Here is a 24,999-nt window from a genome sequence, read left to right as displayed (position 1 = left end):
ATAGGATGCTTTCTATGGTGCATCTCTGGAAATTGTTTCATTGGTGACATGCTAAATTTCCTTAGTTTTCTCACAATCACAATCAGTTTTATTCGTCACTTGTACATAAAGTGCAAGTGAAATGAATTTGCCAGCAGCGGTACAATGAAAAAGAACACACAAAAACACAATAAAAATTTAACGTAAACATCCACCACAGCATTCATCACTGTGGTGGAAGGCACAAAATTTGGCCAGACCTCCTCCATTTTCCCCCGTGGTCGGGACCTCAAACCTCCACAGCCGCCGCTGCGGGCGTCCAGATGAGTAGACATGGTAAAAGTCCAGGTAAGTCCTGAATTGGTGCCTCCCCACCGAAGACCGCGGCTTCAGGTTGGTGTAGGCCGCAGGCCGTTGGTCGAAGATTTAAAGTTTTTAAGTTCCCGCCGCGCCGCAGCCAGAAGCACCGCAGACCGCAGGGCCGGAGGTCAGAGCTCCCCTCTAGGGGTTCCCGACGAGGGACCCAGCTCCTGATGGTAAGTCCATGCCGCGCCCGTGGTAGAAGTTCGCTGCAGGCTGGCGGTCGGAGCTCTTCTCCTCCCGGGTCCCCAACGAGTGATCCCAGGCCCAGGATGCCGCGCCGGCTGGAGCTCTGCAGGCCCCGGCTTCAGGCTGCCGCGGGCCAGCGAACGGAGCACACCCCTCCGGCGAGCCGCGGCGAGGGCTCGCCCGCTCCGCGACGAGGGCTCGCCCGTTCCGCGACGGGAGTCCACGCTGCGCCTGCAGCTGAAGCCCCGGGCGCGTCTCTGGGAAAGGCCGCACCAATCCTCGATGTTAGGCCATGGGGGAGGCGACATGGAAAAAGTCGCCTCTCCGTGGAGGATGCGACCAAAGCGGTTTCCCCCTTACCCCCCCACACCACCCCCCACACAAGACACACAGAGAAACACCAAAACCATACATTAAAACACACTAAAAAAACAAAAAAAGTAGAAAAAACTAACACGCTCTGGCAGGGCTGCCGGCTTGCAGCGCCCCCATCGACTTAATGTTCCATTCTATGGAAAGAGAGACGTTGAAGTGCTTTCCTGGCTGCAGCATCAACATGTTAGGAAGAGGACCAAATGTTGATGATATTTACGTCTAGAAACTCAACAATCTCCATTTCAGCTCCATTAATGTAGTGTACACCATACCACTTCCTGAGGTCAACAACTGACACCTTTGTTTTGCTATAGGTGTTAAAATACTTTTCTCGTTTAAATTTATTTTAGAGAAATATATCGATGCTGGGGAACTCAGGGAGGTTAATAGTCATGTCTTGAAGAGAGTCCATATTACAGAAGAGGTGTTCTGATCATCGTTAAATGCATAAAGATGGTTAAATCTCCAAGACTTGATCAAGTGTGTCCTAGGGGATTGTGGGACGATATGGAAGAAATTGTGGTTCCTGGCAGTGATATTTGTATCATCGATAGTCAAGGGTGGAGTGCCGGACAATCAGAGGATGGCTAATGTTGTGCCTTTATTTAAGACAGGCTGCAAGGAAAAGCCTTCAAACTCCTTGAACAGCAAACTGCGGTTTGATTGTAATCATGTACAATCTATCCGCTGGCCGGATAGCACGCAACAAAAAGCTTTTCACTGTACAATACACGTGATAATAAACTAAACTAACAGTCCAGTTAGAGCCTAACATCACTGATGGGTAAGCTATTGGTGGAGAATCTGAGAGACAGGATCTCTATACATTTGGAAAGACAAGGGCTAATAGGGATAGTCAGTGTGGCTTTCTATCTGGGAAACCATGTCTCACAAATTTGAATTCGTTTTTTGAAGAGGTGACCAAGAGGGTTGATGAGAGCAGGGTGGTAGATATTATCTCTGTTGAAAGGTACCTGGTTGGCTAGTTTGCAAGGCTGGATTACATGGGATTCAGAAAGAGTGAATTTGACAGAAAATTGGCTTGAAGAAAGGATACGGAGGGTGGTGGTAGATTGTTTTTCAGACTGGAGGCTTGTAACGAGTGCTGTGTCACAGGAATCGATGTTAGGCCCATTTACTTTGTTAATTTGTCTGTCTGTCTGTCTATGTATAACTAAAACGCATTGTCTTGTTTGTGCCCACGATCTCTGTGTGTGGCCGTCTCTGTGTGGGTGTGTCAATCTGACTGGTTAATTCATATCTTCTTCCAAACGCTAGGCCACAGCCTTCCCATTTTCACACATTCTACTCACATTTTCCCCATCATGGCGATAAATATCTTCCCGTCACAATCCCGCCTATATTTCTGGTTATTAATTGTTGAAATTTTAAAAACAACCAAAACCGCCTTCTCATGGACAGCTTCCTGCTTTCTCACAGTGATGATGTCACAATGCCTCTCACTGTGCACCAATCAAAATGGGCTCTCAAGCTGACTGCCTACTGCCACAATGACATCACAATGGGACGTTGCCAACGGTAACGAGGTTGCTGCCCCTCTACCAATATCTGGTGGGGCTGCTCATCAAGTTCTGGTTGCATTTTGGTCCCACGATCCTGCTGTTTTTGCACAAGGCGGGAGGGACGATCGGCAGAGGGGGAGAACTCTCATCGCCCCCCCCCCCCCCGGGGTGAACGCCAACGCCACCCCCCCCTCCCACTTGGTCTGGCGGTTACTAAATTTGGAGTTGACAATAAAATTGGTGGAATAATAAATAGTGAAGAAGGTCATCTGAGATTATAATGGGACCTTAAGCAACTGGACAAATGGGCTAGGGTATTCAGGGCTCTCGCTTAACTTTTTTTCCCTGTTGCCAGCCGGGCAACCTTGCAGCTTTTTATGTTGCCAAATGACAGTTTAGGTGGTCATTTAAGATGGCTTGCATGACGCGTGCGATAATGTGCTCGGACGAAGTGCGTAGTTACCAGTCAGAATTATACTCAATGAAGCATTCACATATTATTTCTGCTTCAAATAAAGTCACAAACTAAACATATTCACCACATGATATATCCCACAATGACATGCAGCAAAATTATGACAGTATCTCAACTCTTTTTACACATTGCAATTAATGCAATTTCTATTAGTTCTTTCCACTTCCAAACAAAAATGTGGTTGGATTATTCAGCGTATGATCAACCTGTGTCAATAAATCCTGGACCATGGTAACATATATGCGTACATATAGTTGTGAATGTTGCTCATTAAATAACTACACTACTGATACTCCATATTAAGAGCATTGATTTGCCGTTAAAATGAATTCTGTAATAACGTGTCAACGGCAGCAGTGACAATCGAACACTGCGGTTTTAATGTTTCACGTGTTCACAATTTAATTAATCCATCTTTATGGATTAAAACAAATAATGGGAATTAAAACGCATTTGATTGCATTCCGTTATCAAACATAGTCAATGTTCGCTCTGAAGACATTTCCAGGACAATAGGGTCAGGGAGGTGGGTGTGTGTGAATCAGGCAGTCGGTGCAGAATGGAAGAATTGAGGCAGGTGAATTAGTACGTGTTGGTTGGAGTAGGTAAAATTGTGAGGGGAGAGCACGGGGGATGTCAGTGGTGTTGAATGGGGGGGTTCAGTACGGAATGGATGGGGGTAGACAAAAATGCTGGAGAAACTCAGCGGGTGAGGCAGCATCTATGGAGCGAAGGAAATAGGCAATGTTTCGGGTCGAGACCCTTCTTCAGACTGTTCCCCCCATTCTTCTTGAATGGGAGGATCAGTACAGGATGGATGGAGGGGGGGGGGTAGATTGGCGCAGGATAAATGGGAGGGGGGGGGTCAGTACAGTGTGGATCGGAGGGTCTGTGCAGGATGAATGGGGGATCACTACAGGATGAATAAGGGGAAGGTGCAGGGTAAATGGAGGGTGGGTCAGTACGGGATGGATGGGCGATCAGTACAGGATGGATGGAGGAGAAGTGCAGGATGGATGGGAAAGGGGTAAGTACAGGGTGAATTGGGGGACCAGTGTAGGATGGATGGGGGGGGGGGGGGTGGCAGGAGAATCAATGCAAGGTGGATAGGGTGATCAGCACAGGATGAATAGATTGGAAGGGGGGGGGGGAGATGGGGAGGGGAGCACAGGGGATGTCAGTGAGGACTGAATGGAGGCGGGAATGGGGATAGAAGAATAGAATAGAATAGTTTCTTTATTGTCATTGTAACATGAACCATGTACAACGAAATTGTAAAATGTCAGCCAGTCAGTGCACCATTCAAACATTTCTAAAAGCTAACGATACATACAAGGTAAAATATTAAAAAAAAGATAAACAACTAAAATAAATATCATAAAAATAGCACGCATAAACACCCAGCCCTACATCCTTCTGTCGATTTCACAGTCTCTTAGTAGTATGTATCAAGATATAGTACGGATCAGTGTGGGATGGAGAGGAGGGGTCCCAGGATAAGGGGGGGGGGGGTGGAGGGGGAGTACGAGAGAGAGAGAGAGAGAGAGAGAGAGAGAGAGAGAGAGAGAGAGAAGGGGGGTGAGGTATGGAGGAAGGAGGGTCATCGCTCCTCGGACAACATCGCCCCGCTGCCTTGGCCGTTGGGAACTCCTCGCCACCACCTCCCTCCTCCGCCAGCCAACAGCAAGGTGCGGGGCCGAGCTATGCAGCTCAAAGATCCTATAGCTATAGTATCTTTGATGCAGCTGCTTCAGAAGGGTCTGAGCGAATGACGGGACCCGAACAGCGGCAGCAGCGGCCGCGATAGCGGCTCCATCTCCACCTCCTCCCGCCGCCCTGATAAGGGTCTCTGCTTGCAAATGCGCTAATGGCGCTTTCAATACAAATCCTCCCGCACGCCGAGGCCTCCCCCTCCCTTTCTCCTCCCTGCCTCGGCGTGCGGGAGGGTTTGTATTGAAAGCACCGTTAGCGGATTTGCAAGCAGCGGCCGCTCTCAGGGCGGGCGGGGGGCGGGAGGAGGAGATGGAGCCACTGTTCGGGGCCCGTCATTCGCTCCGACCCTTCATCACCCCGCACCTAGTATCTTTCCCACGCAATACAGCCGTCACCGCCGACACAAAACGTCACGTTCCTTTTCTCCAGAGACGCTGTCTGACCCGCGGAGTTACTCCAGTTTTTTGTGTATATCTTTGGTACAGACCAGTATCTGGTTGCCAAGCCGGGCAAAATGACTCGGTGTTTAGGTTGCCCAGCGGCACTTTGAGTAGTCAGTGGCACCCGGGCAACCGTTAATTTCGAGGTATTGCAGATGGAGTTTAATTCAAATAAATGCGAGGTGTTGCATTTTAATAAGATAAACCAGGGCAGAAACTTCAAAGTAAATGATAGGACCTTGGAGATGTTGTAGAACTTTGACATAGTGGTGCATGTACATAGTTCTATGAAAGTGTTGTCAAAGGTGAACGTGATGAGGGGGTTGGGAAGTTTAGTTTCATCAGTAATGTACTGCGTATAGCAGTTGGGATGTCATGTTCCAGCAGCAGGAGACATTGTAAGGGCACATTTGGAGTACTGTTCAGGGCAGGTTAACATGTATGGGAAGGATGTCATTAATCTACAAAGGGTTCAAAAATGATTTACAAAGAATGTTAACAGGTTAGGAAAGTTTGAGTTATAAGAAGAGGCTGGATAGGCTGGATCTTTTTTCCTGAAGAGTAAGTGGCCGAGGGGTGACATTATAGAGATATATAAACTCAAGAGGGCACAGATAAGGTGAATAACAGTCTTTTCCCCAGGGTAGAGGATTCTAAAACTAGGGGGCATAAGTTTAAGACGAGAGGGTAAGATTTAACGGTATCTGAGGGGCAATATTTCACATTGCGGGTGTGGGTATATGGACCGAGCTGCCAGAGGAACTGTTATAGGTGTGTACAATTATGACCTGCCCACTCCAGCTTCCCTAAATCTCTTTCCTCATCTCATGCTGTAAGCAGCCCTAAGCTCTTCCCAATACCTGCATGCTCCAACCCCTCAATGTAGCAATGTTACAAAATTTTGAGATTTTAAAAATCAAGTCTGCAATTTATCCCATCAGATAAAGCATTAAAAGAAGTTTAATTTGACACCTAATTCACTTTCATATCTTCAGTATTAAAAAGGTTATGGCCATTTTCATACTCGGATATTAGCATCTTGTTCCCTATTGATTTTCCATTGACTTAACACAAAAGCTGTGATCAAGAACAGTCTAAAGCCCATAACCTTATTAAAAATTAAGAGAACTGAAAGAAATTTTCAGTTATTATAGATTGAAGCATTCTGAAACAAATATTAAACAATCTTACTTGGATGACCTGAAATTAGAGCATATAATTAGTTAGTTACCCAATTGTAGCTAATTCCAAAATTCAATTATTAGATCTAAACATCTATCAATTTCTTAAGGAAAGATTAACATTTTTAAATAGCCTAAGTGTCCAAAGAACATTCACACAAGAATTCACAATAAAACATGATTTTTTAATCTCATTAACATTAATTTATAGGCCAAAATTGAAAGGATTTAGTGTTCAATTGCTGTAAATTAATGGCCAGTTAAATCAGCTTGCGAGTGGGATTCTGTGGAACGCGCTGGTTTGGAACGCTGCCATTGCGGTGGATTTGAAGCCCATATGGCATGAAAGATACTGCGGGATTGAATGGGCCCCCAAGTCAGCTACTCGCAACATAACATTTTGTATAAAGGGATCTTAAGAAGCCCTTTTTAATGTAAAAATAAACAACCTACCTTGCCTTGTCCCCTACATGAGATCCATCCCGTTGTCGGGGTTCGCGGCTTTAGAGGATGATTTTTAATTTACTATAACAATTAAATAACCCAATTTAGTTTAAAAATACCTGCAGCGAACGAATTTCGCAGCGATTTTTCGTCAGCAACTAAGTAGGCTGAACAACATCGATTTCACCAGCCTAGAGAAAATCGCGTTTTAAACCCGCCCCCCTCTCAAAGGTGCCAAAGTCGCGCACACGGGCAGCGGCAGAACTGCAGCACCGCTGAAGGTAAGTTTTGCAACATACCTGCTCAATCCACACAATTCCAAATCATTTTGACAAACCACCCCTCATGCCCCCTTTCAGCTGAGTTTCTGCTGTTCTTTTCTTCCCTCCACCCTGAAGGGCCGTGTCATTTGACAGCTGAACGTACTGACAGTAGCTAACGAGGAGCAGCAACCTTGTCGCCTGGTTGTCATTTCCAAGTCACTTACTTGTGAATGCTTATGTACGCGGTGGTACTGGCGCAGCCCGTTGATAACGCCTCAAATATGATGGAGGTGTCCACTCGTGACAGTCCTGACCCCCCGACGTCCGGCCGGATGTAAATCCCGCCAAAGCCAAGTTGTGCAGCCTTTCTCATCGTCTCCACGGGAAAGATTTCCTGTCAAATGTTAAAATACAGGAATTATGATCATCGTCTTTCCACTAAGTGTCAGATAGGCAAGATAATCTGATTTGCATATAATCTGTATGTGAAGATCCTTTGTGTGGAATTATTGTACACACTCGTCAAATTAGAACAATTTGTAGCATTGAAGATACAAGGAACTACAGATGCTGGAATCTTGAGTAACACACAAAATGCTGGCGTAGTTCAACGGGTCAGGCAGCATCTCTGGAGGTCATGGATAGGCGACGTTTGGAGTTAGGACCCTTCTTCAGGCTGGAAGCTCCAGGATTTGCTGCCTGTACCGAGATATACTTTGATTACATGGCAGTGTTCTCACAGGGATAAGCACTATAACGTCTCGGACACAGTACACATTGATACCAAGCCACATTGTTCAAAGGCAATAGAATGGTATACTGAAATAGAGCATGTAAATCCTGTCATAAGCCATAACTGCAATGGATTTCCATAAATGAATGGTAAAATTGGGTTCAGTTTCATCGCACTTTGAAGCCTTGACTTCATTTAGTTGGCAAAAGAACTGACGCCAGGGACATATTGCAGTCAAGTAAGCAGCAATGCTTGCACAGCCTGCTGTCAATGCTCAGCACAGATGCAAGTGTCCAGCTGCACGAGCTCAGATCCTCCAACCGGTGGTCCGGTGTACATGGTGAAGTAACTACAGGCATGTCCTTGGTTCCACCGGTGTGCAGAATATAGAGTGCTGTTTGGTCGCTGCCTCCCGCCTCCGGTCCGCAGCGGTGTGGTGTAGTCGCGGTAAGAGCCAAGCAGGCCCACTGAGTCAACGCCAAGAGGTGGCTCCGCTCCCGGCAACAGGTGCAGCAAGCGCAGAGTCTGCCTCCGCCTCACCGGTCCTGTTCCAGAGCCCACTGACATGCAGGGCCTGATGGCCCGAAGTGGACTTGTGGAGCAAGCCGCCCCCCGCCAGTGAGGGCATCCCGAGGAGCCCCGGGCCTGCCGCTCAGCCTGGGCCTGACGCTGGGCCCACGGGGCAGGCCGGGGACGGTGCCGAGGAGCTGCGGGCCTCCAGCGCACACAGGATGGAGTTCGTTGAGGCTCCGTAGCCCAAGGTTAACCCGTGGACCCAGAGAGTGAGAGGGAGCGGTGTGGAGGCCGAGCCACACATCAATGGAGCACTCTAATTCATCATGCCCCCACTCACCTCCACGTCTGGATGTGAAAGCTGTGTCTGCCCGAGTAAGAAAATGGCGAGTTGGAAGACAGGTTATCCGTCCTACACACAATCTGCGAGGATGAAAAATTCTTCGACTCCCTGGTGGCCTTAGTTCCTGCTGGACCTATTACCGTTGCTGAGCAGTCCTGTGTTCTACTGCACCGTCCCAGAACAAAGCCCCTTGCCCCTGGACACAGATGGAGCCAGACTCAGGGCTATGACCAGCTCTGCACCCTGTCCATCAGAGCTGTGGTGTGTAGTCCATCGAGGAAAGCAACGTTGAAGACGGCCCTCTCGCCTTATACCTTCGCAAACTCTCCGACTAAGCGATAGATTTAACATCCTGGATGAGCATGAATTCCCGTCACTGCGTAGCCATACTGTTCCTCCGAGCTCATGTCTCCTGGATCCGCCAACTGCGACAAGGCATGCATCGCCACCCGCCGATTATGCTCTGGTGCTTCTCGCTGGCCCTGCCTGTCCGGAGATGCCCACCTGTAGCCACAGTGGCGGTCCCGGGCAAGCTTCAGCCTCTCACGTTGTAGCTCCGGTGAAGGCCCGCAGGCGTCCGCCCCCTCCCACACGGGGTGCCTCTCAGGTTGTGGTCCCAGCAGGACGCAAGAGAAGGCCATATCCCATGAAGAGGGGTTGTCCAATGGCAATATCAGCAGCAGTGGGCCCGGGTCCCTAGCCCCCTCCTCCCATGTCGCTAATAATTGGTGAATCCATTATGAAAACGTGAGGGTGAATTTAGCTGTAACTTACTCTCTCCCCGGAGCTAAAGTCTTGGACGTCTTAGCGCAGATTCCGAGTGTTCTTGATAAACATCCAAATGTGAAAAATGTCATTATCCATGTGGGCACAAATGACACATCACTGGAACAATCCGAGCAACTGAAACGCGATTTTGTCTCTATTTTAAACTCATTGAAGGACTCAGAGAAACTTAATTTTGTCTCAGGACCAATTCCGACTTTTAATTGTGGAAGTTGTAGCTTTAGCAGGATTTTATATTTCCACACGTGGTTGCAGATATATTGCAGCACAAACAGATTTCAATTTGTTGACAATTTTAATATTTTCTGGGAAAATCCAGTGCTTTTTATGAAAGATGGCATTCACTTTAACACCCTTGGCTGTCTAATAATATATTACACGCGGTACATACGACCCCACGTGACTGACTAATTAATGTCCCCACATGCTGGCCATGATCTGGACATACCTACGGCCACAGTCCATCGCCCACAAACACACCCTCACCCTCTGCTCTGGCAGAAATTCTCAGCCCAGCCTGCTGATGTTTCAGATAAAAACTGTAATTTTTCCTCAAGTTTACATAGACTCTCTGGACAACCACTCACTAATGACACTCGTGACACTTTTCAGGACAAAACGGGGCCCTGTGTACCAAAAGCTTCCTCAATTTCGGTTTTGATAGGTAATAGAAAAATAATGGTGAATCTGCTAAGGGACAAGAAGCACTCAACTACAAATTTATCAAATTTAGCATCCATTCCTCGTCAGCCACATCCTGTCCCCAAAAATGGGACAGATAATGCTTTTAACACACAAAAACTATCTTTATTAAATGTCAGGTCTTTGGCAGGAAAATCTTATTTAATCAACGATGTCATTATTAAGCACAATCTTTTATGTTTTTAACTGAAACTTGGTAGGACCAAAATAACAGTGCAGCTGTTCTTATTGAATCATATAATAACCATGTAATTAACCATATTAATCATATAACCATGCAATTAAGCTCTTTATTGGAAAGAGCCATGATTTTCAAGGGAAATTGGACACTTGGTTCGGAAAAAGAGAGAGATCTACAATAATTATAGGCAGCATGGAGTAAATGAGGAAATGAGGTGCTTGAGGAGTATAAAGAATGTAAAAAGAATCTTAAGAAAGAAATTAGAAAAACTAAAAGAAGATATGGTTGCTTTGGAAAGTAAGGTGAAAGTAAATCCAAAGGGTTTCTACAGCTATATTAATAGCAAAAGGATAACGAGGGATAAAATGAGTCCATTAGAGAGTCAGAGTGGACAGCTATCTGCAGAGCCAAAAGAGATGGGGGAGATATTGAACAATGTATTTTCTTCAGTATTCACCAAGGAGAAGGATATTGAATTATGTGAGGTAAGGGAAACAAGTAGAATAGCTATGGAAACTATGAGATTCAAAGAAGAGGAAGTACTGACACTTTTGAAAAATATAAAAGTGGATAAGTCTTCAGGTCCTAACAGGATATTCCCTAGGACATTGAGGGAAGTTAGTGTAGAAATAGCAGGAGCTATGACAGAAATATTTTAAATGTCATTAGAAACGGGGATAGTGCTGGAGGATTGGCGTACTGTGCATGTTGTTCCATTGTTTAAAAAGGGTTCTGAGAGTAAACCTAGCAATTATAGACCTGTTAGTTTGACGTCAGTGGTGGTCAAATTAATGGAAAGGATACTTAGAGATAATATATATAAGCATCTGGATAAACAGGGTCTGATTAGGAACAGTCAACATGGATTTGTGCCTGGAAGGTCATGTTTGACTAATCTTCTTGAATTTTTTGAAGAGGTTACTAGGGAAATTGATGAGGGTAAAGCAGTGGATGTTGTCTATATGGACTTCAGTAAGGCTTATGACAAGGTTCCTCACGGAAGGTTGGTTAAGAAGGTTCAATTGTTAGGTTTTAATGGTGGAGTAGCAAGATGGATTCAACAGTGGCTGAATGGGAGATGCCAGAGAGTAATGGTGGATGGCTGTTTGTCAGGTTGGAGGCCGGTGACCAGTGGGGTGCCTCAGGAATCTGTGTTGGGTCCACTGTTGTTTGTCATGTACATCAATGATCTGGATGATGGTGTGGTAAATTGGATTAGTAAGTATGCAGATGATACTAAGATAGGTGGTGTAGTGGATAATGAAGTAGATTTTCAAAGTCTACAGAGAGATTTAGGCCATTTGGAAGATTGGGCTGAAAGATGGCAGATGGAGTTTAATGCTGATAAGTGTGAGGTGCTACATCTTGGCAGGACAAATCAAAATATGACGTACATGGTAAATGGTAGCGAATTGAGGAATGCAGTAGAACAGAGGGTTCTAGGAATAACGGTGCATAGTTCTCTGAAGGTGGAATCCCATGTAGATAGGGTGGTAAAGAAAGCTTTTGGTGTGCTGGCCTTTATAAATCAGAGCATTGAGTATAGAAGTTGGGATATAATGTTAAAATTGTACAAGGCATTGGTGAGGCCAATTCTGGAGTATGGTGCACAATTTTGGATGCCTAATTATAGGAAGGATGTCAACAAAATAGAGAGAGTACAGAGGAGATTTACTAGAATGTTGCCTGGGTTTCAGCAACTAAGTTACAGGGAAAGGTTGAACACGTTAGGTCTTTGGAGCGCAGAAGGTTAAGGGGGAACTTGATAGAGATCTTTAAAATGATGAGAGGGATAGACAGAGTTGACGTGGATAAGCTTTTCCCATTGAGAGTAGGGAAGATTCAAACAAGAGGACATGACGAGAATTAAGGGACAGAAGTTTAGGGGTAACATGAGGGTGAACATCTTTACTCAGAGAGTGGTAGCTGCGTGGAATGAGCTTCCAGTGGAAGTGGTGGAGGCAGGTTCGATTTTATCATTTAAAAATAAATTGGATAGGTATATGGACGGGAAAGGAATGGAAGGTTATGGTCTGAGTGCAGGTAGAAGGGACTAGGGGAAAATAAGTGTTCGGCACGGACTTGAAGGGCCGAGATGGCCTGTTTTCCGTGCTGTAATTGTTATATGTTATATGTTATATGGTTATAATATGCAAGCAATACTCTGCAGATTCAAAGCATGTGGTATTTTTATATAATTTTTGGTAGCATAAATACAAGGTTAGTCACGTACACTTGTTTGCAAGGTTAATTATTGTGATCCAGTATGCAGTAACTTTCCACTGAGAAACAGGCTTCTTTATATATTTGAGTTTGGGTATCTTGGTGTAGCCTGGAGTTCAGCAGACTTGTTTTTGACTATGAGCCACCAGCACTGTTAAACGTAGCTCTGTAGGGTCCATTCACTGACGTTTGATTCCCATAGAATGAAGTGCTGGCCATATTAAAGGACAAGATGGAAGAACTGCTTTCCACAATTCCCACAGTAAATGTGTAGGAACAGGGCAGCAGGGTTTGCTCCAAGAGCTGGAAGAGATTCAATAGACTTCTACCGTAGGAAAACACGAGAAACAAAATCACCTCACCTTCTGATCCCACTCTGTCATGTGTGGAGCCATTTCATTCGCTGCAAATCCAAAGGCAACTTTCTGGAACTCTTTCTGGTCCTCTGAGAGTCCTGCAGAGGCTGCCGAAGAAAAGTGCAGGTAAAGCAACATACCTTGACACAGAATCCTGCACCACAGGAGAACCGACCCATCACATACGAGCCTGGATGGGCTTAGTTTTTAGTTTCAGAGACACAGCACGGAAACAGGCCCTTCGGCCCACTGAGTCCATGCTGATCAGTGACCACTCCATACAGCAGCACTATCCTACACATTAGAGACAATTTACAATTTTACTGAAGCCAATTAACCTATAAACCTGTATGTCTTTGGAGTGTAGGAGGAAACCGGAGCACCCGGAGAAAACCCACGCAGGTCACGGGGAAAACGTACAGACAGCACCCATAGTCAGAATCGAACCCGGGTCTCTGGCACTGTAAAGCAGCAACTCTACGGTGCACCACCCTGTTTAATGAACGCTGTTTTCCTGCACATACACCACTGGACTGCAACAATTTATCTAATTTCTTTCTGAAAATGATTTTCAAACTCTCCCTTTCAAGAAATGTTTTGCAGATGTTAACAATTATTCTATGTCAAAAATTCCCCAAAATTCACCGTTTTTCTACCAACTATCTTAAATTAGTGTCCACTCAATGTCAACTCTTTTGCAACTGCAAAAAGTTTTGAATTGTTTGTTCTTATTAAAACTACTCAGTTTTGAATATTTATTTCTCCTGTACTCAAAGGAAAATAAAACTGCATCTCACTGCCTTCTACAACTCAAGATCTAATTTTTGGCAATTGATGAGGGGCAGAAATGTACACCCCACAACCTGCCACTTCATCACCTGGCAAATAGAACACAGAAAATACAGCACAAGAACATGCCCTTCGGCCCACAATGCCAGTGCCAATCATATCAAGAAAAAAACATGCTGTTGATCTTATTGTGTATTATGTGTTCTTTTTAAGTGTATCGCTGCTAGCAAATTCATTTCGCTGCACCTTCGGGTGTATGTGACGAATAAAATTGACTTTGACTTTGAGATTCATCCAGTGAATTGGCTGAGACATTGCCTTCTGTGGCAGAGAATTCCACAAATTCACACCTCTCAGGGTGAAAACGTTTTTTTCTAATCTCAGTTTTAAATGGCCTCTTATTCTTAGACTCTGGCCCCTAGTTCTGGACTCCCCCAACATTGGGAACATTTTTCCTGCATCTAGCTTGTCCAGTCCTTTTATAGTTTTATATGTTTCTACTAGAATAAGTGGGACCCATTGGGTCCCAGCATCACACGGGAGGGCTGGTCCCCCAACGCAATATTCCACCTCTCCACCAATTCCAATATTGGTAGCCAGTGGGGGGAGGGACTTTCTGGAGCACTAGTATGGGTGTTGTGGGCTGAAGGGACTGGTTTCCAGACATTGTATGGACATTGTGTAGGTATGTTGCAAAGCGTACCTGAAGCGTCGCTGAAAATCTGTCGCTGCGGGTGTGCGCGATGTTGGCGCCGTTTAGAGGGGGCGGGTTTAAAACGCGATTTTCTCTAGGCTGTTCAAATCGAAGATGTTCAGCCTAGTTAATTATTAATGAAAAATCGCTGGAAGACCCCGTCGCAAAAGCTATTATTAGTTTTAAAGGCCTCGTAAAATAGTTATAGTAGTTTAAAAATCAATCTCTAAACCCGCGACCGCCAGCAACCGCAGGGTCTCATAAAGCAAATAACTGAAGGTAGGTTGCATATTTTTACATTAAAAAGGGCTTCTAAAGATCCCTTTATACAAAGTTTAATATTGCGAGTAGCTCATTTTGGGCCTATTATATCCCGCAGTATTTTTCTGGGCATTTGAGGGCACAAATCTACCGCAATGTGAACGTTCTAAACCAGCGCGTTCACAGGATCCCACTAGAAAGCTGATTTAAATGGACATTTATTTACAGCAATTGAACACTAAATTCCTTCCATTTGGTCTATAAATTAATGTAAATGAGATTTAAAAATCATGTTTTATTGTGAATTATTTGTGAATATTATTTGGACATTTAGGCTATTTAAAAATGTTAATCATTTATTAAGAAATGGATAGATGTTTAGATCTAGTAATTGAAGTCTGAAATTAGCTACAATTAGGTAACTAACTAATTATATGCTTTAATTTCAGGTCATCCAAGTAAGATTATTTTATATTTGTTTCAGAATGCTTCAATCTATGATAACTGAAAATTTCATTCAGTTCTCTTAATTTTTAAGAAAGTTATGGGCTTTTGACTGTTCACGATCACAGCTTTTTTGTTATGTCCATAGAAAATCAATAGGGAACAAGATGCTCATTTCCCAGTATGAAAATGGCCATAACTTTTTAAATACTTGAGATATGAAAGTGAATTAGGTGTCAAATTAAACTTATTTTTATGCTTTATCTGATGGGATAAATTGTAGACTTGATTTTTTAAATCTTCTCAAAATTTTGTAACATTGCTACATTGTGGGCCGAATGGATTCTTGGGCTGGCGGCTCCGTCACTCAAGCCTGTTGTGCTGGCAGCTCACTCACTCACGACTGGTGGGCTGGAAGTTGACTCACGGCTATTCCTTGAAATTCCATTTCAAGCAGGGTGCAAGGCCACCAAATTCAAGTGCAGTTTCATACCATTTCAAGCAGGGTGCAAGGCCACTAAAGACAGCGAGTCGTGAGCTCTTCCTCGTCCATCTTGCAGAAACTGAGCCACGCCCACACTTCTGGGTTTTATAGTCCCTCCCCCTCCCACCAGAAGGGGCGTGGCCTTCATGGAATGGTTGACAGGAGAGAGAATCCCAACATTTTTTAAACACTACAAACTCTTTTATTTTTCAGAGCCTCACCTGTCATACTCCCAATGAAAATAGCGGTTAAGAAAAGTAAAGAAAAATAACAATAAAATAAAATAAATATAAAGATTTTTCCACTGATCTGTGTTATAAATGTCATTTCTATATGAATCTAATCATTTTTTATAGTCAAAATCGCCAAATTTGCTCTGATAGCGCAACCCCTCAGAAACTGCATGGAGCGTGGGGCAATAAGCGTGTGCCTGTTACTATCTCTATACATGTCACCAATGTAATGTTTGTAAACCCCTTCCTTACATGTCCTCGCCTTCCACAGTCCAGGTAACTTATTTCACATATAAATAAATTAAATTTGTGCTCGCTGGTCTCACATAAAACTAATGAAAAAGCACCAGGGGAGGCAGCGATCACATCTGCTCAGCCCACGTAATTGACGCTACCTCACTCTCCCTCCACGTTAGCTAGCTTCAGCAGCGGCAGCACAGACCAAAGACCATAGAGCGGAGCAAGATACACCACACGGCGAAAAAACGATCATTGGGAAGGTAGACTTTATAGGCAAATTAGAAAGTTATTAGATTTTTTTAAATAGATCTCGACTTGTCACAATAATAAAGTCATCAATTAGTGAAATTTTGTAGATTTTTGTGTAGTTCTTGTATGGCAGGAATCTCCAAAATATGGCCCGCTGGGACACATCAACCCATCACAAGATTTTTCAAGCTCAGATTCGAGTCGGGGAACGCGGCGGCCCGGGGCTGCTCTTAGTGTTGTTACCGGTTAGATCCCTCGAATTGTCAGAGCCGAGACATCACTGGGCCGCCATGAAGAAGGGTGCAATGGTGCGGTGGGGGGTTCGGCGGCGGTCAGAATGGAACGATTATAACAATAAACAATAAACAATATGTGCAGGAGTAGGCCATTCGGCCCTTCAAGGCAGTACCGCCATTCAATGTGATCATGGCTGATAATCCCCAATCAGTACCCCGTTCCTGCCTTCTCCCCATATCCGCTGACTCCGCTATTTTTAAGAGCCCTATCTAGATCTCTCTTGAAAGCATCTAGAAAACCTGCCTCCACCACTCTCTGAGGCAGAGAATTCCACAGACTCTCCACTCTCTGTGAGAAAAAGTGTTTCCTCACTCCGTTCTAAATGGCTTACTCCTTATTCTTAAACTGTGGCTCCTGGTTCTGGACTCCCCAACATCGGGAACATGTTTCCTACCTCTAGCGTGTCCAAACCCTTAACAACCTTATATGTTTCAATGAGATACCCTCTCATCCTTCTAAGCTCCAGAGTGTACAAGCCCAGCTGCTCCATTCTCTCAGCATATGACATCCCGGGAATTAACCTTGTAAACCTACGCTGCACTCCCTCAATAGCAAGAATGTCCATCCTCAAATTAGGGGACCAAAACTGCACACAGTACTCCAGGTGTGGTCTCACTAGGGCTCTGTACAACTGCAGAAGGACCTCTTTGTTCCTATATTCGATTCCTCTTGTTATAAAGGCCAACCTGCCATTCGCTTTCTTCACTGCCTGCTGTACCTGCATGCTTACTTTCATAGACTGATGTACAAGTGATAAGGCTGAATTATGTTAAAAATATAAGAAAAGCTTACAGCCTATATTTAGTGTCAAATCAGGCTTTTCTCCGGTAGATTATTACAGAAAGGCAAGTCTAGGCTTGCCTCAGGTTGCCAAACATGAGGGAGGTATGTACATTACAGAGGGACGCCTCTCATATCTAAAAATAACTATGGAAACAAGGGGGCTGTGACATTGATTCGCCTCACCCCACTTGGACAAGTTTGTGTACCAGATGCATTTTTACCTGTCTTACTAACATATATTCACTTCCTTACCCATGCTGGTAAGGAAGGAATGGTAAGGCAGAAATAGAGTTGAAGAGGTTGGAAACTGTTGCAGTTGGTGGACAGACAGAAAAGAGAAGAAAAAAAGGATTGGGTCGCCAAATGAAGTGACAAGTTTTTTTTTAAAAAGAGGGGGAAGATATTGCGCAAAAAAACAAATTACCTCCGGGGGAATCGTTTTTCTGATAAAGCAACTAATTGTTAATAAAAAAACTGGGGATTGAAAGGAAAATGTGGTGGAGAATGAAGTATAGGAGGGGGGGAGGGGGGGAGGGAGGGGTAGGGAGTGGGTGCGGGTGTGTTGTGCAGGTGTGGCGTTTTTTGTGGGTGTTTTTGCGGGTTTCTTGGGGGGAGGAAGCCACCTCCCGCCCTGGCAATTAACTATTATGTATGGGGACAGCAATTAACCCATGTCCTTGCCAGATCTGCCATCCCCAGGTTAGAGGCGCTGTGCCTGAACAACAGTGCGCACCGGGACTGCGTCCATACAGGCTACCCGGATGACTATTGTGCTGGGACAACGATAGAAATGAGACTGTGTTGAAAGGAACAACCAATGTGTCAACAACATCAATGCCGTGAAGATTGAAGATTAGATCATCGTCGTTGGATACATTTGATTGACTGTGAACCGTTCGTGGAAACAAGGAAAGGACAATGGGCTATTGACCCTCCTATTATTCTGGGTTGGCCCACATGGACTGGACTTTCTTCAGAATGGCAAACTTGAGGACTAACCCACATTTAAAGGATCGTACACACCTCCTTTTAAACAAGATTGGAATCAAACAATCTGACCTTCCTTCCAACGAGGGGATTTATCGCAGTCGCTGCCTCAAAAAGGCTGGCAGTATCATCAAAGACCCACACCATCCTGGCCACACACTCATCTCCCCGCTACCTTCAGGTAGAAGGTACAGGAGCCTGAAGACTGCAACAACCAGGTTCAGGAATAGCTACTTCCCCACAGCCATCAGGCTATTAAACCTGGCTCGGACAAAACTCTGAACATTAATAACCCATTATATGTTATTTGCACTTTATCAGTTTATTTATTCATGTGTGTATATATTTATATAATGGTATATGGACACACTTATCTGTTTTGTAGTAAATGCCTACTATGTTCTGTGTGCTGAAGCAAAGCAAGACTTTCATTGTCCTATTAGGGACACATGACAATAAACTCACTTGAACTTGAACATGACAAGCGCAGCAAAGATACCCCGACTACTGACAGTAAGAGATCCGCAAAGGCCAGTTAAATCTACCTGTTTTTGCCACAACCAAGGCACTGGTGTATTTTTGAGAAACAGTATGTTTGTGACACGGCATTGTTATGTTGCATATGCAGTGCCACACAAGAGAAGCATGAACCAGTTACACCAGCACACGGGGAGTTCCAAGCGAAGCCTAATGAAGGCTGAGCAATTTTTATGATCCTTTTCCTGTCCTGTGGTAGTATAATAGTGTCACAGGAACTAATTAGAATGGCCTCTGCTTTAGAGACACTTGCTAATGCCACTGCCGTCTCCTTGAGTGCAACCCAGGAGGAGGTTGGGGTAACAGCTGAGATGGTAGCTATGAGGACGGTAGTATTACAAAACAGAATGGCCTTAGATTTTATCTTAGTAGAAAATTGAGGGACATGTGCAATAATAGGTCGAGAATGTTGTACTTTTATTCCCAATGTTTCCTCCAACATTACCAACTTGGCTGCCCATATCAGAATGGAAGTAGCTAAAATAAGGAAGGTAGGAGCTGAATTCCATGATTATAGCTCCGGGGATTTGGGGAACGATTGTCCACTATGGATTGATTGTATTACTAGTTGTACTATTAATTTGCCTGATGAGATGCTTATAGTCTTTCGTATGTACTCGGCAAGGACTGTAGTTGTTATCAAGATTTTGATAAAAGGATGGAATGATAAGGCTGAATTATGATAAATATACAAGAAAAGCTTACAACTTATATTGAATGTCAAATCAGGCTTTTCTCCAGTAGATTAATACAAAAAGGCAAGTTTAGGTTTGCCTCAGGTTGCTGTGTATTGAGATAATGAATGACTAACATTTGTCTCCCATATGACGAGAGAGGAAGTTAGATTGATCCCAGTAAGGTGTATGACAAATGGCTGATGTCTTTCATATGTAAAATGCCTTTGATGTGATGCATTCTGTAGAAACATTTATTTTCCTGTACCTCTGACCATGGCTAATGTTTGTGGAATGTGCTAAGGTGACAACAAAACATTATATAATACGATGTAATTCTGTTGTTCTGGGAAGTGAATGAGGACAGTGAAGTGTCTGTATTGTTCACTTGACTAGAGGTCTCCCTCCCTTCCATCGGCCGATAATAAGTAAAGTTTTGAACTGGTCTACCAAACGTTTGTCTGTATTAAGAAGCGATCCTGTTTAGTTGTTATAAAAGTAACTTTTTCACAAGGACCCACAGATCCCGTTGTACCTCCTCATTTTCCCAACGATGCCATTTAGATAGTAATCTGCCTTCCCGGTTTTGCTACCAAAGTGGATAACCTCACATTTATCCGCTTTAAACTTCATCTGCCATGCATCTGCCCACTCCCCCAGCCTGTCCAAGTCACCCTGCATTCTCATAGCATCCTCCTCACAGTTCACACTGTCACCCAGCTTTGTGTCATCTGCAAATTTGCTAATAGAAACATAGAAACATAGAAATTAGGTGCAGGAGTAGGCCATTCGGCCCTTCGAGCCTGCACCGCCATTCAATATGATCATGGCTGATCATCCAACTCAGTATCCCGTACCTGCCTTCTCTCCATACCTTCTGATCCCCTTAGCCACAAGGGCCACATCTAACTCCCTCTTAAATATAGCCAATGAACTGGCCTCGACTACCCTCTGTGGCAGGGAGTTCCAGAGATTCACCACTCTCTGTGTGAAAAAAGTTCTTCTCATCTCGGTTTTAAAGGATTTCCCCCTTATCCTTAAGCTGTGACCCCTTGTCCTGGACTTCCCCAACATCGGGAGCAATCTTCCTGCATCTAGCCTGTCCAACCCCTTAAGAATTTTATAAGTTTCTATAAGATCCCCTCTCAATCTCCTAAATTCTAGAGAGTATAAACCAAGTCTATCCAGTCTTTCTTCATAAGACAGTCCTGACATCCCAGGAATCAGTCTGGTGAACCTTCTCTGCACTCCCTCTATGGCAATAATGTCCTTCCTCAGATTTGGAGACCAAAACTGTACGCAATACTGCAGGTGTGGTCTCACCAAGACCCTGTACAACTGCAGTAGAACCTCCCTGCTCCTATACTCAAATCCTTTTGCTATGAAAGCTAACATACCATTCGCTTTCTTCAATGCCTGCTGCACCTGCATGCCCACTTTCAATGACTGGTGTACCATGACACCCAGGTCTCGCTGCATCTCCCCTTTTCCTAGTCGGCCACCATTTAGATAATAGTCTGAATGTTACTTTGAATCCCTTCATCCCCAAATCATTGATGTATATTGTAAATAGCTGCGGTCCCAGCACCGAGCCTTGCAGTACCCCACTAGTCACTGCCTGCCATTCTGAAAGGGACCCGTTAATCCCTACTCTTTGTTTCCTGTCTGCCAAGCACTTCTCTATCCATGTCAGCACTCTACCCCCAATACCATGTGCCCTAACTTTGCCCACTAATCTCCTATGTGGGACCTTATCAAATGCGTGCCATCGTTCCTCTCTCCCTTCTCTCTCTCTCCTTTCATTCTCTCTCCCCCTTCTCTCTCTCCCCCTTCTCTCTCTCCCCGTCTCCCTCTCTCCCTCTCTCTCCCTCTCCCTCTCCCTTCTCTCTCTCTCTCTCCCTCTTCTCTCCCCTCCTCTCTCCCCTCCTCTCTCTCCCCCTTCTCTCTCTCTCCCGTTCCTCTCACTCTTCTCTCTCTCTCTCTCTCTCCCTTCTCTCTCTCTCTCTCTCTCTCTCTCTCTCTCTCTCCCCCCCTTCTCTTCTCTCTCTCTCCCTCCCTCCCTCCCTTCCTCCCAGCCACGGCTCCACCCCTCTCTCTCCTTGGGGAGACGCGATGATCAAGACGGAGGGCCGGGCCACTGATACTAGCCAGTGCCTCCCCAGCCATTGACCGTCACTGACTCACTCAACCCGTCCAAGTCACCCTCCAACCTCCTAGCAACAATCCTCGCAATTCACATGGCCACCCAGCTTTGAGTCATCTGCAAATTTGCTAGTGTTACTTTTAATTCCATCATCTAAATCATTTATATTGTAAACAGTTGTGGCCCCAACACCGAGCCTTGCGGCACTCCACTCGCTACTGCCTGCCATTCTGATAGGGACCTGTTTATTCCTATTCTTTGTTTACTGTTTGCCAACCAATTCTCTATCCATGTCAATACCTACCCTCAAAACCACGCGCTCTAATTTTGTCCACTAATCTACTGTGTGGGGTCTTATCAAAGGCTCTCTGAAAGTCCAGGTACACTACCTCCACTGGCTCTCCAGATACTGTTCCAGTACGTCCAGCCACTCTCCCTCAACTGTGGGCCTGCACTTACTCCTGTTGCAGACCAATCACAGCTTGAGGCTTTTATACTCCTTGCCTCTATTCACAAAGACAGAAATCCAGGTTTCTTTTAGAAAATTGTCTTGAAAAGCCAGGATCTGAAAGTTTATCACTAAAAGAAAAAGCCATGTTGTAGATTGACTCAAAATAGCATTGAAGTGTTGGAAAGCACATTTCAAGTGCAGATTCATAGAGCTATACAGCACAGAAACTGGCCCAACTCTTCCATGCCGACCAAGTTGCCAAACTGGGCTAGTCCCACATCCCTCCAAACCTTTCCTATCCATGTACCTGTTCAATTGTCTTTTAAATGTTGTAATTGCACACACCTCTATCATTTCTTCTGACAGCTCGCAAAACACACTGACTATGTACAAAAGTTACCCTTCAGGTCCCTTCTAATCTCTCCCCTCTCACATTAATCCTCAGCCCTTCAGTTTTGAGCTCCTCTAGGATAGGGAAAAGATTGTGGGTCTTTACGTCATCTATGTGTCTCGTGATTATATAAACATCTATAAGATCACCCCTGTGCTCCAACCTCTTATAACTCAAACATTTCAAACCCAGTGACATCCTCGTAAATCTTTTTTGTGTCCTTTACTGTTTAACAATATTCTTCTGATAGTGGGGCAACCAGAACTAAACACAGTACTCCAAATGTGGCCTTAGCAACGTCTTAGAAAATAGACCAGTTCAACACTGGAACAGATGCTTCAGCCCACGTCTGTGCCGAACATGAAACGACCAACTCTTATCTTCCTGCACATAATCCATATCCCTCAATTCCATACATATCCATATGCCAATCGAAAAGTCTCTAAAATGCCACTACTGTATCTGCCTCTGCCACCAACTCCGACTGTACATTCCAGCTATTCGTCCCAATCTGTGTAAAAAAAACATATCCCATACATTCGTGCAGCTGTCCATTTTTTCCACTTCTTTTTTTTAATTTTTAGTATGTTAAAAGTGTGTTGTTGGGGGTCTAGTCTTTATGTGTGAGACTGCTTTTCTCAGTCCCTACCTGGTGGGAGAGGCGGCTTTCCTCCGAGCAGCATATTCGACCCGTCCTCGCGGCTTACCATCGGGTCTGGAGCGGCTTTTCCTGAGGGGACTGGCCAGAACCAAGGCTTCAACGGTGGCACAGCGCAGGAGCGCTATTGCGGAGCAGGCGATGCCTTGCCCGGGTCGCTGCACTGGAGCCGCCGATTGAACATCGCGGAGCTGCGGGTCTGTGGAGCGGCCAGCCGCGGGCGACGGCGCTGACTTTGACATCGCGGAGCCTGTGATCTCCCGCCGAGATAGCCAGTGGTGGAGCTTCTCCCAGCACGGCCTGTGGGCTTCGGAAGCCGCGGTCTCCGGTAAGGAAGCGGCTGTTGCAGGTATCCCATGCTGCTGAGAGGGTTCTCCCGACACTGGAGCACCATCACCCGGCGAGAGGGCTTGAAACATCAGACCGCCATAGCGGCAACTGCGGAGGCCACAATAGGCCCGACCATGGGTGGACAAGGGGATGGGGACTGGGCTTTGTGCCTTCCCCCACAGTGGGAACCATTGTGGGGGGATGTTGTTATGTTTTAATGTTACATTTCTTCTTTAATGTTATGTTCTATTTTTATTAGTGTGCTGCAAGGACATCTGAATTTCCCTGAAAAGGGGATTAATAAAGTATTTATCTAACTATCTATATCCTTTATATTTTGCCCCTCTCACCTTAAAGCTATGCCCTCTAGTAGTTATTTTCATGCTGGGGAAATGGTTCTGACTATCTACACTATCTAATTGTGTAAAATCTTATCTGGTTTATCCACAGCCTCCAGTATTCCAGAGAAAAGAATCCAAGTCTGTTCAACTTCTTCATGTAGCTAATCCAGGCATCATTGTGGTAAAATTTCCAAAACCTCCACATCTTTCCTGTAATGGGGCAAACAGAACTGCACTTAATACTCCAAAGACAGCCAAACCAAAATCCTACAAATTTGCATCATGAGTTCTTGACTCTGGCACTCAATGCTCAATAAATAGATCAGATTCATGGATTCACAGAATTTTACTAGGTACAGTGGCTTGCAAAAGTATTCATACCCCTTGAACTTTTCCACATTTTGTCACGTTACAACCACAAACGTAAATGTATTTTATTGGGATTTTATGTGATAGACCAACACAAAGTGGCGCATAATTGTGAAGTGGAAGGAAAATGATACATGGTTTTTCAAATTTTTTTACAAATAAAAAACTGAAAAGTGTGGCGTGCAAAAGTATTCAGCCCCCTTTACTCTGATACCCCTAAATAAAATCCAGTGCAACCAATTGCCTTCAGAAGTCACCTAATTAGTAAATAGAGTCCACTTGTGTGTAATCTAATCTCAGTATAAATTTGGCTAGCCCTTGCTGTCTCCTCCCCTTCCTTAACCCTCTAGCTGTCTCCGCCCACCCTCCCATCCGCCCGCCCTCGGGCTCCTCCTCCTCCTCCCCTTTTCCTTCTTTCTTTCCCCCACCCCCCCATCAGTCTGAAGAAGGGTTTCGGCCCGAAACGTCACCTATTTCCTTCGCTCCATAGATGCTGCTGCACCCGCTGAGTTTCCCCAGCAATTTTGTGTACCTTCAGTATAAATACAGCTGTTCTGTGAAGGCCTCAGAGGTTTGTTAAGAGAACATTAGTGAACAAACAGCATCATGAAGCCCAAGGAGCACACCAGACAGGTCAGGGATAAAGTTGTGGAGAAGTTTAAAGCAGGGTTAGGTTATAAAAAAATATCCCAAGCTTTGAACATCTCACGGAGCACTGTTCAATCCATCATCCGAAAATGGAAAGAGTATGGCACAACTGCAAGCCTACCAAGACATGGCCGTCCACCTAAACTGACAGGCCGGGCAAGGAGAGCATTGATCAGAGAAGCAGCCAAGGTAACTCTGGAGGAGCTGCAGAGATCCA

The 24,999-nt window shown here is 44.9% G+C and overlaps 1 protein-coding gene across 2 annotated transcripts in view; it reads right to left on the bottom strand.

The window, feature by feature from the left end:
- acad8 (acyl-CoA dehydrogenase family member 8) overlaps positions 1–24,999 on the bottom strand; it is an 85,332-nt gene that overhangs the window by 52,440 nt on the left and 7,893 nt on the right. For both annotated transcript variants that reach the window (XM_033049849.1, XM_033049850.1), the window contains exons 2-3: positions 12,786–12,886; positions 7,167–7,336 (exon numbers count right to left, since the gene is read on the bottom strand). In XM_033049849.1, coding sequence (XP_032905740.1) covers positions 7,167–7,336; positions 12,786–12,886 — 271 coding nt within the window. The remainder of the gene's footprint in view (positions 1–7,166; positions 7,337–12,785; positions 12,887–24,999) is intronic.

Source organism: Amblyraja radiata, chromosome 33 (assembly GCF_010909765.2).
Source record: "Amblyraja radiata isolate CabotCenter1 chromosome 33, sAmbRad1.1.pri, whole genome shotgun sequence".
In the NCBI taxonomy this organism is placed as follows: Eukaryota; Metazoa; Chordata; class Chondrichthyes; order Rajiformes; family Rajidae; genus Amblyraja; species Amblyraja radiata.
This window is presented reverse-complemented; position numbering and strand designations above follow the sequence as displayed.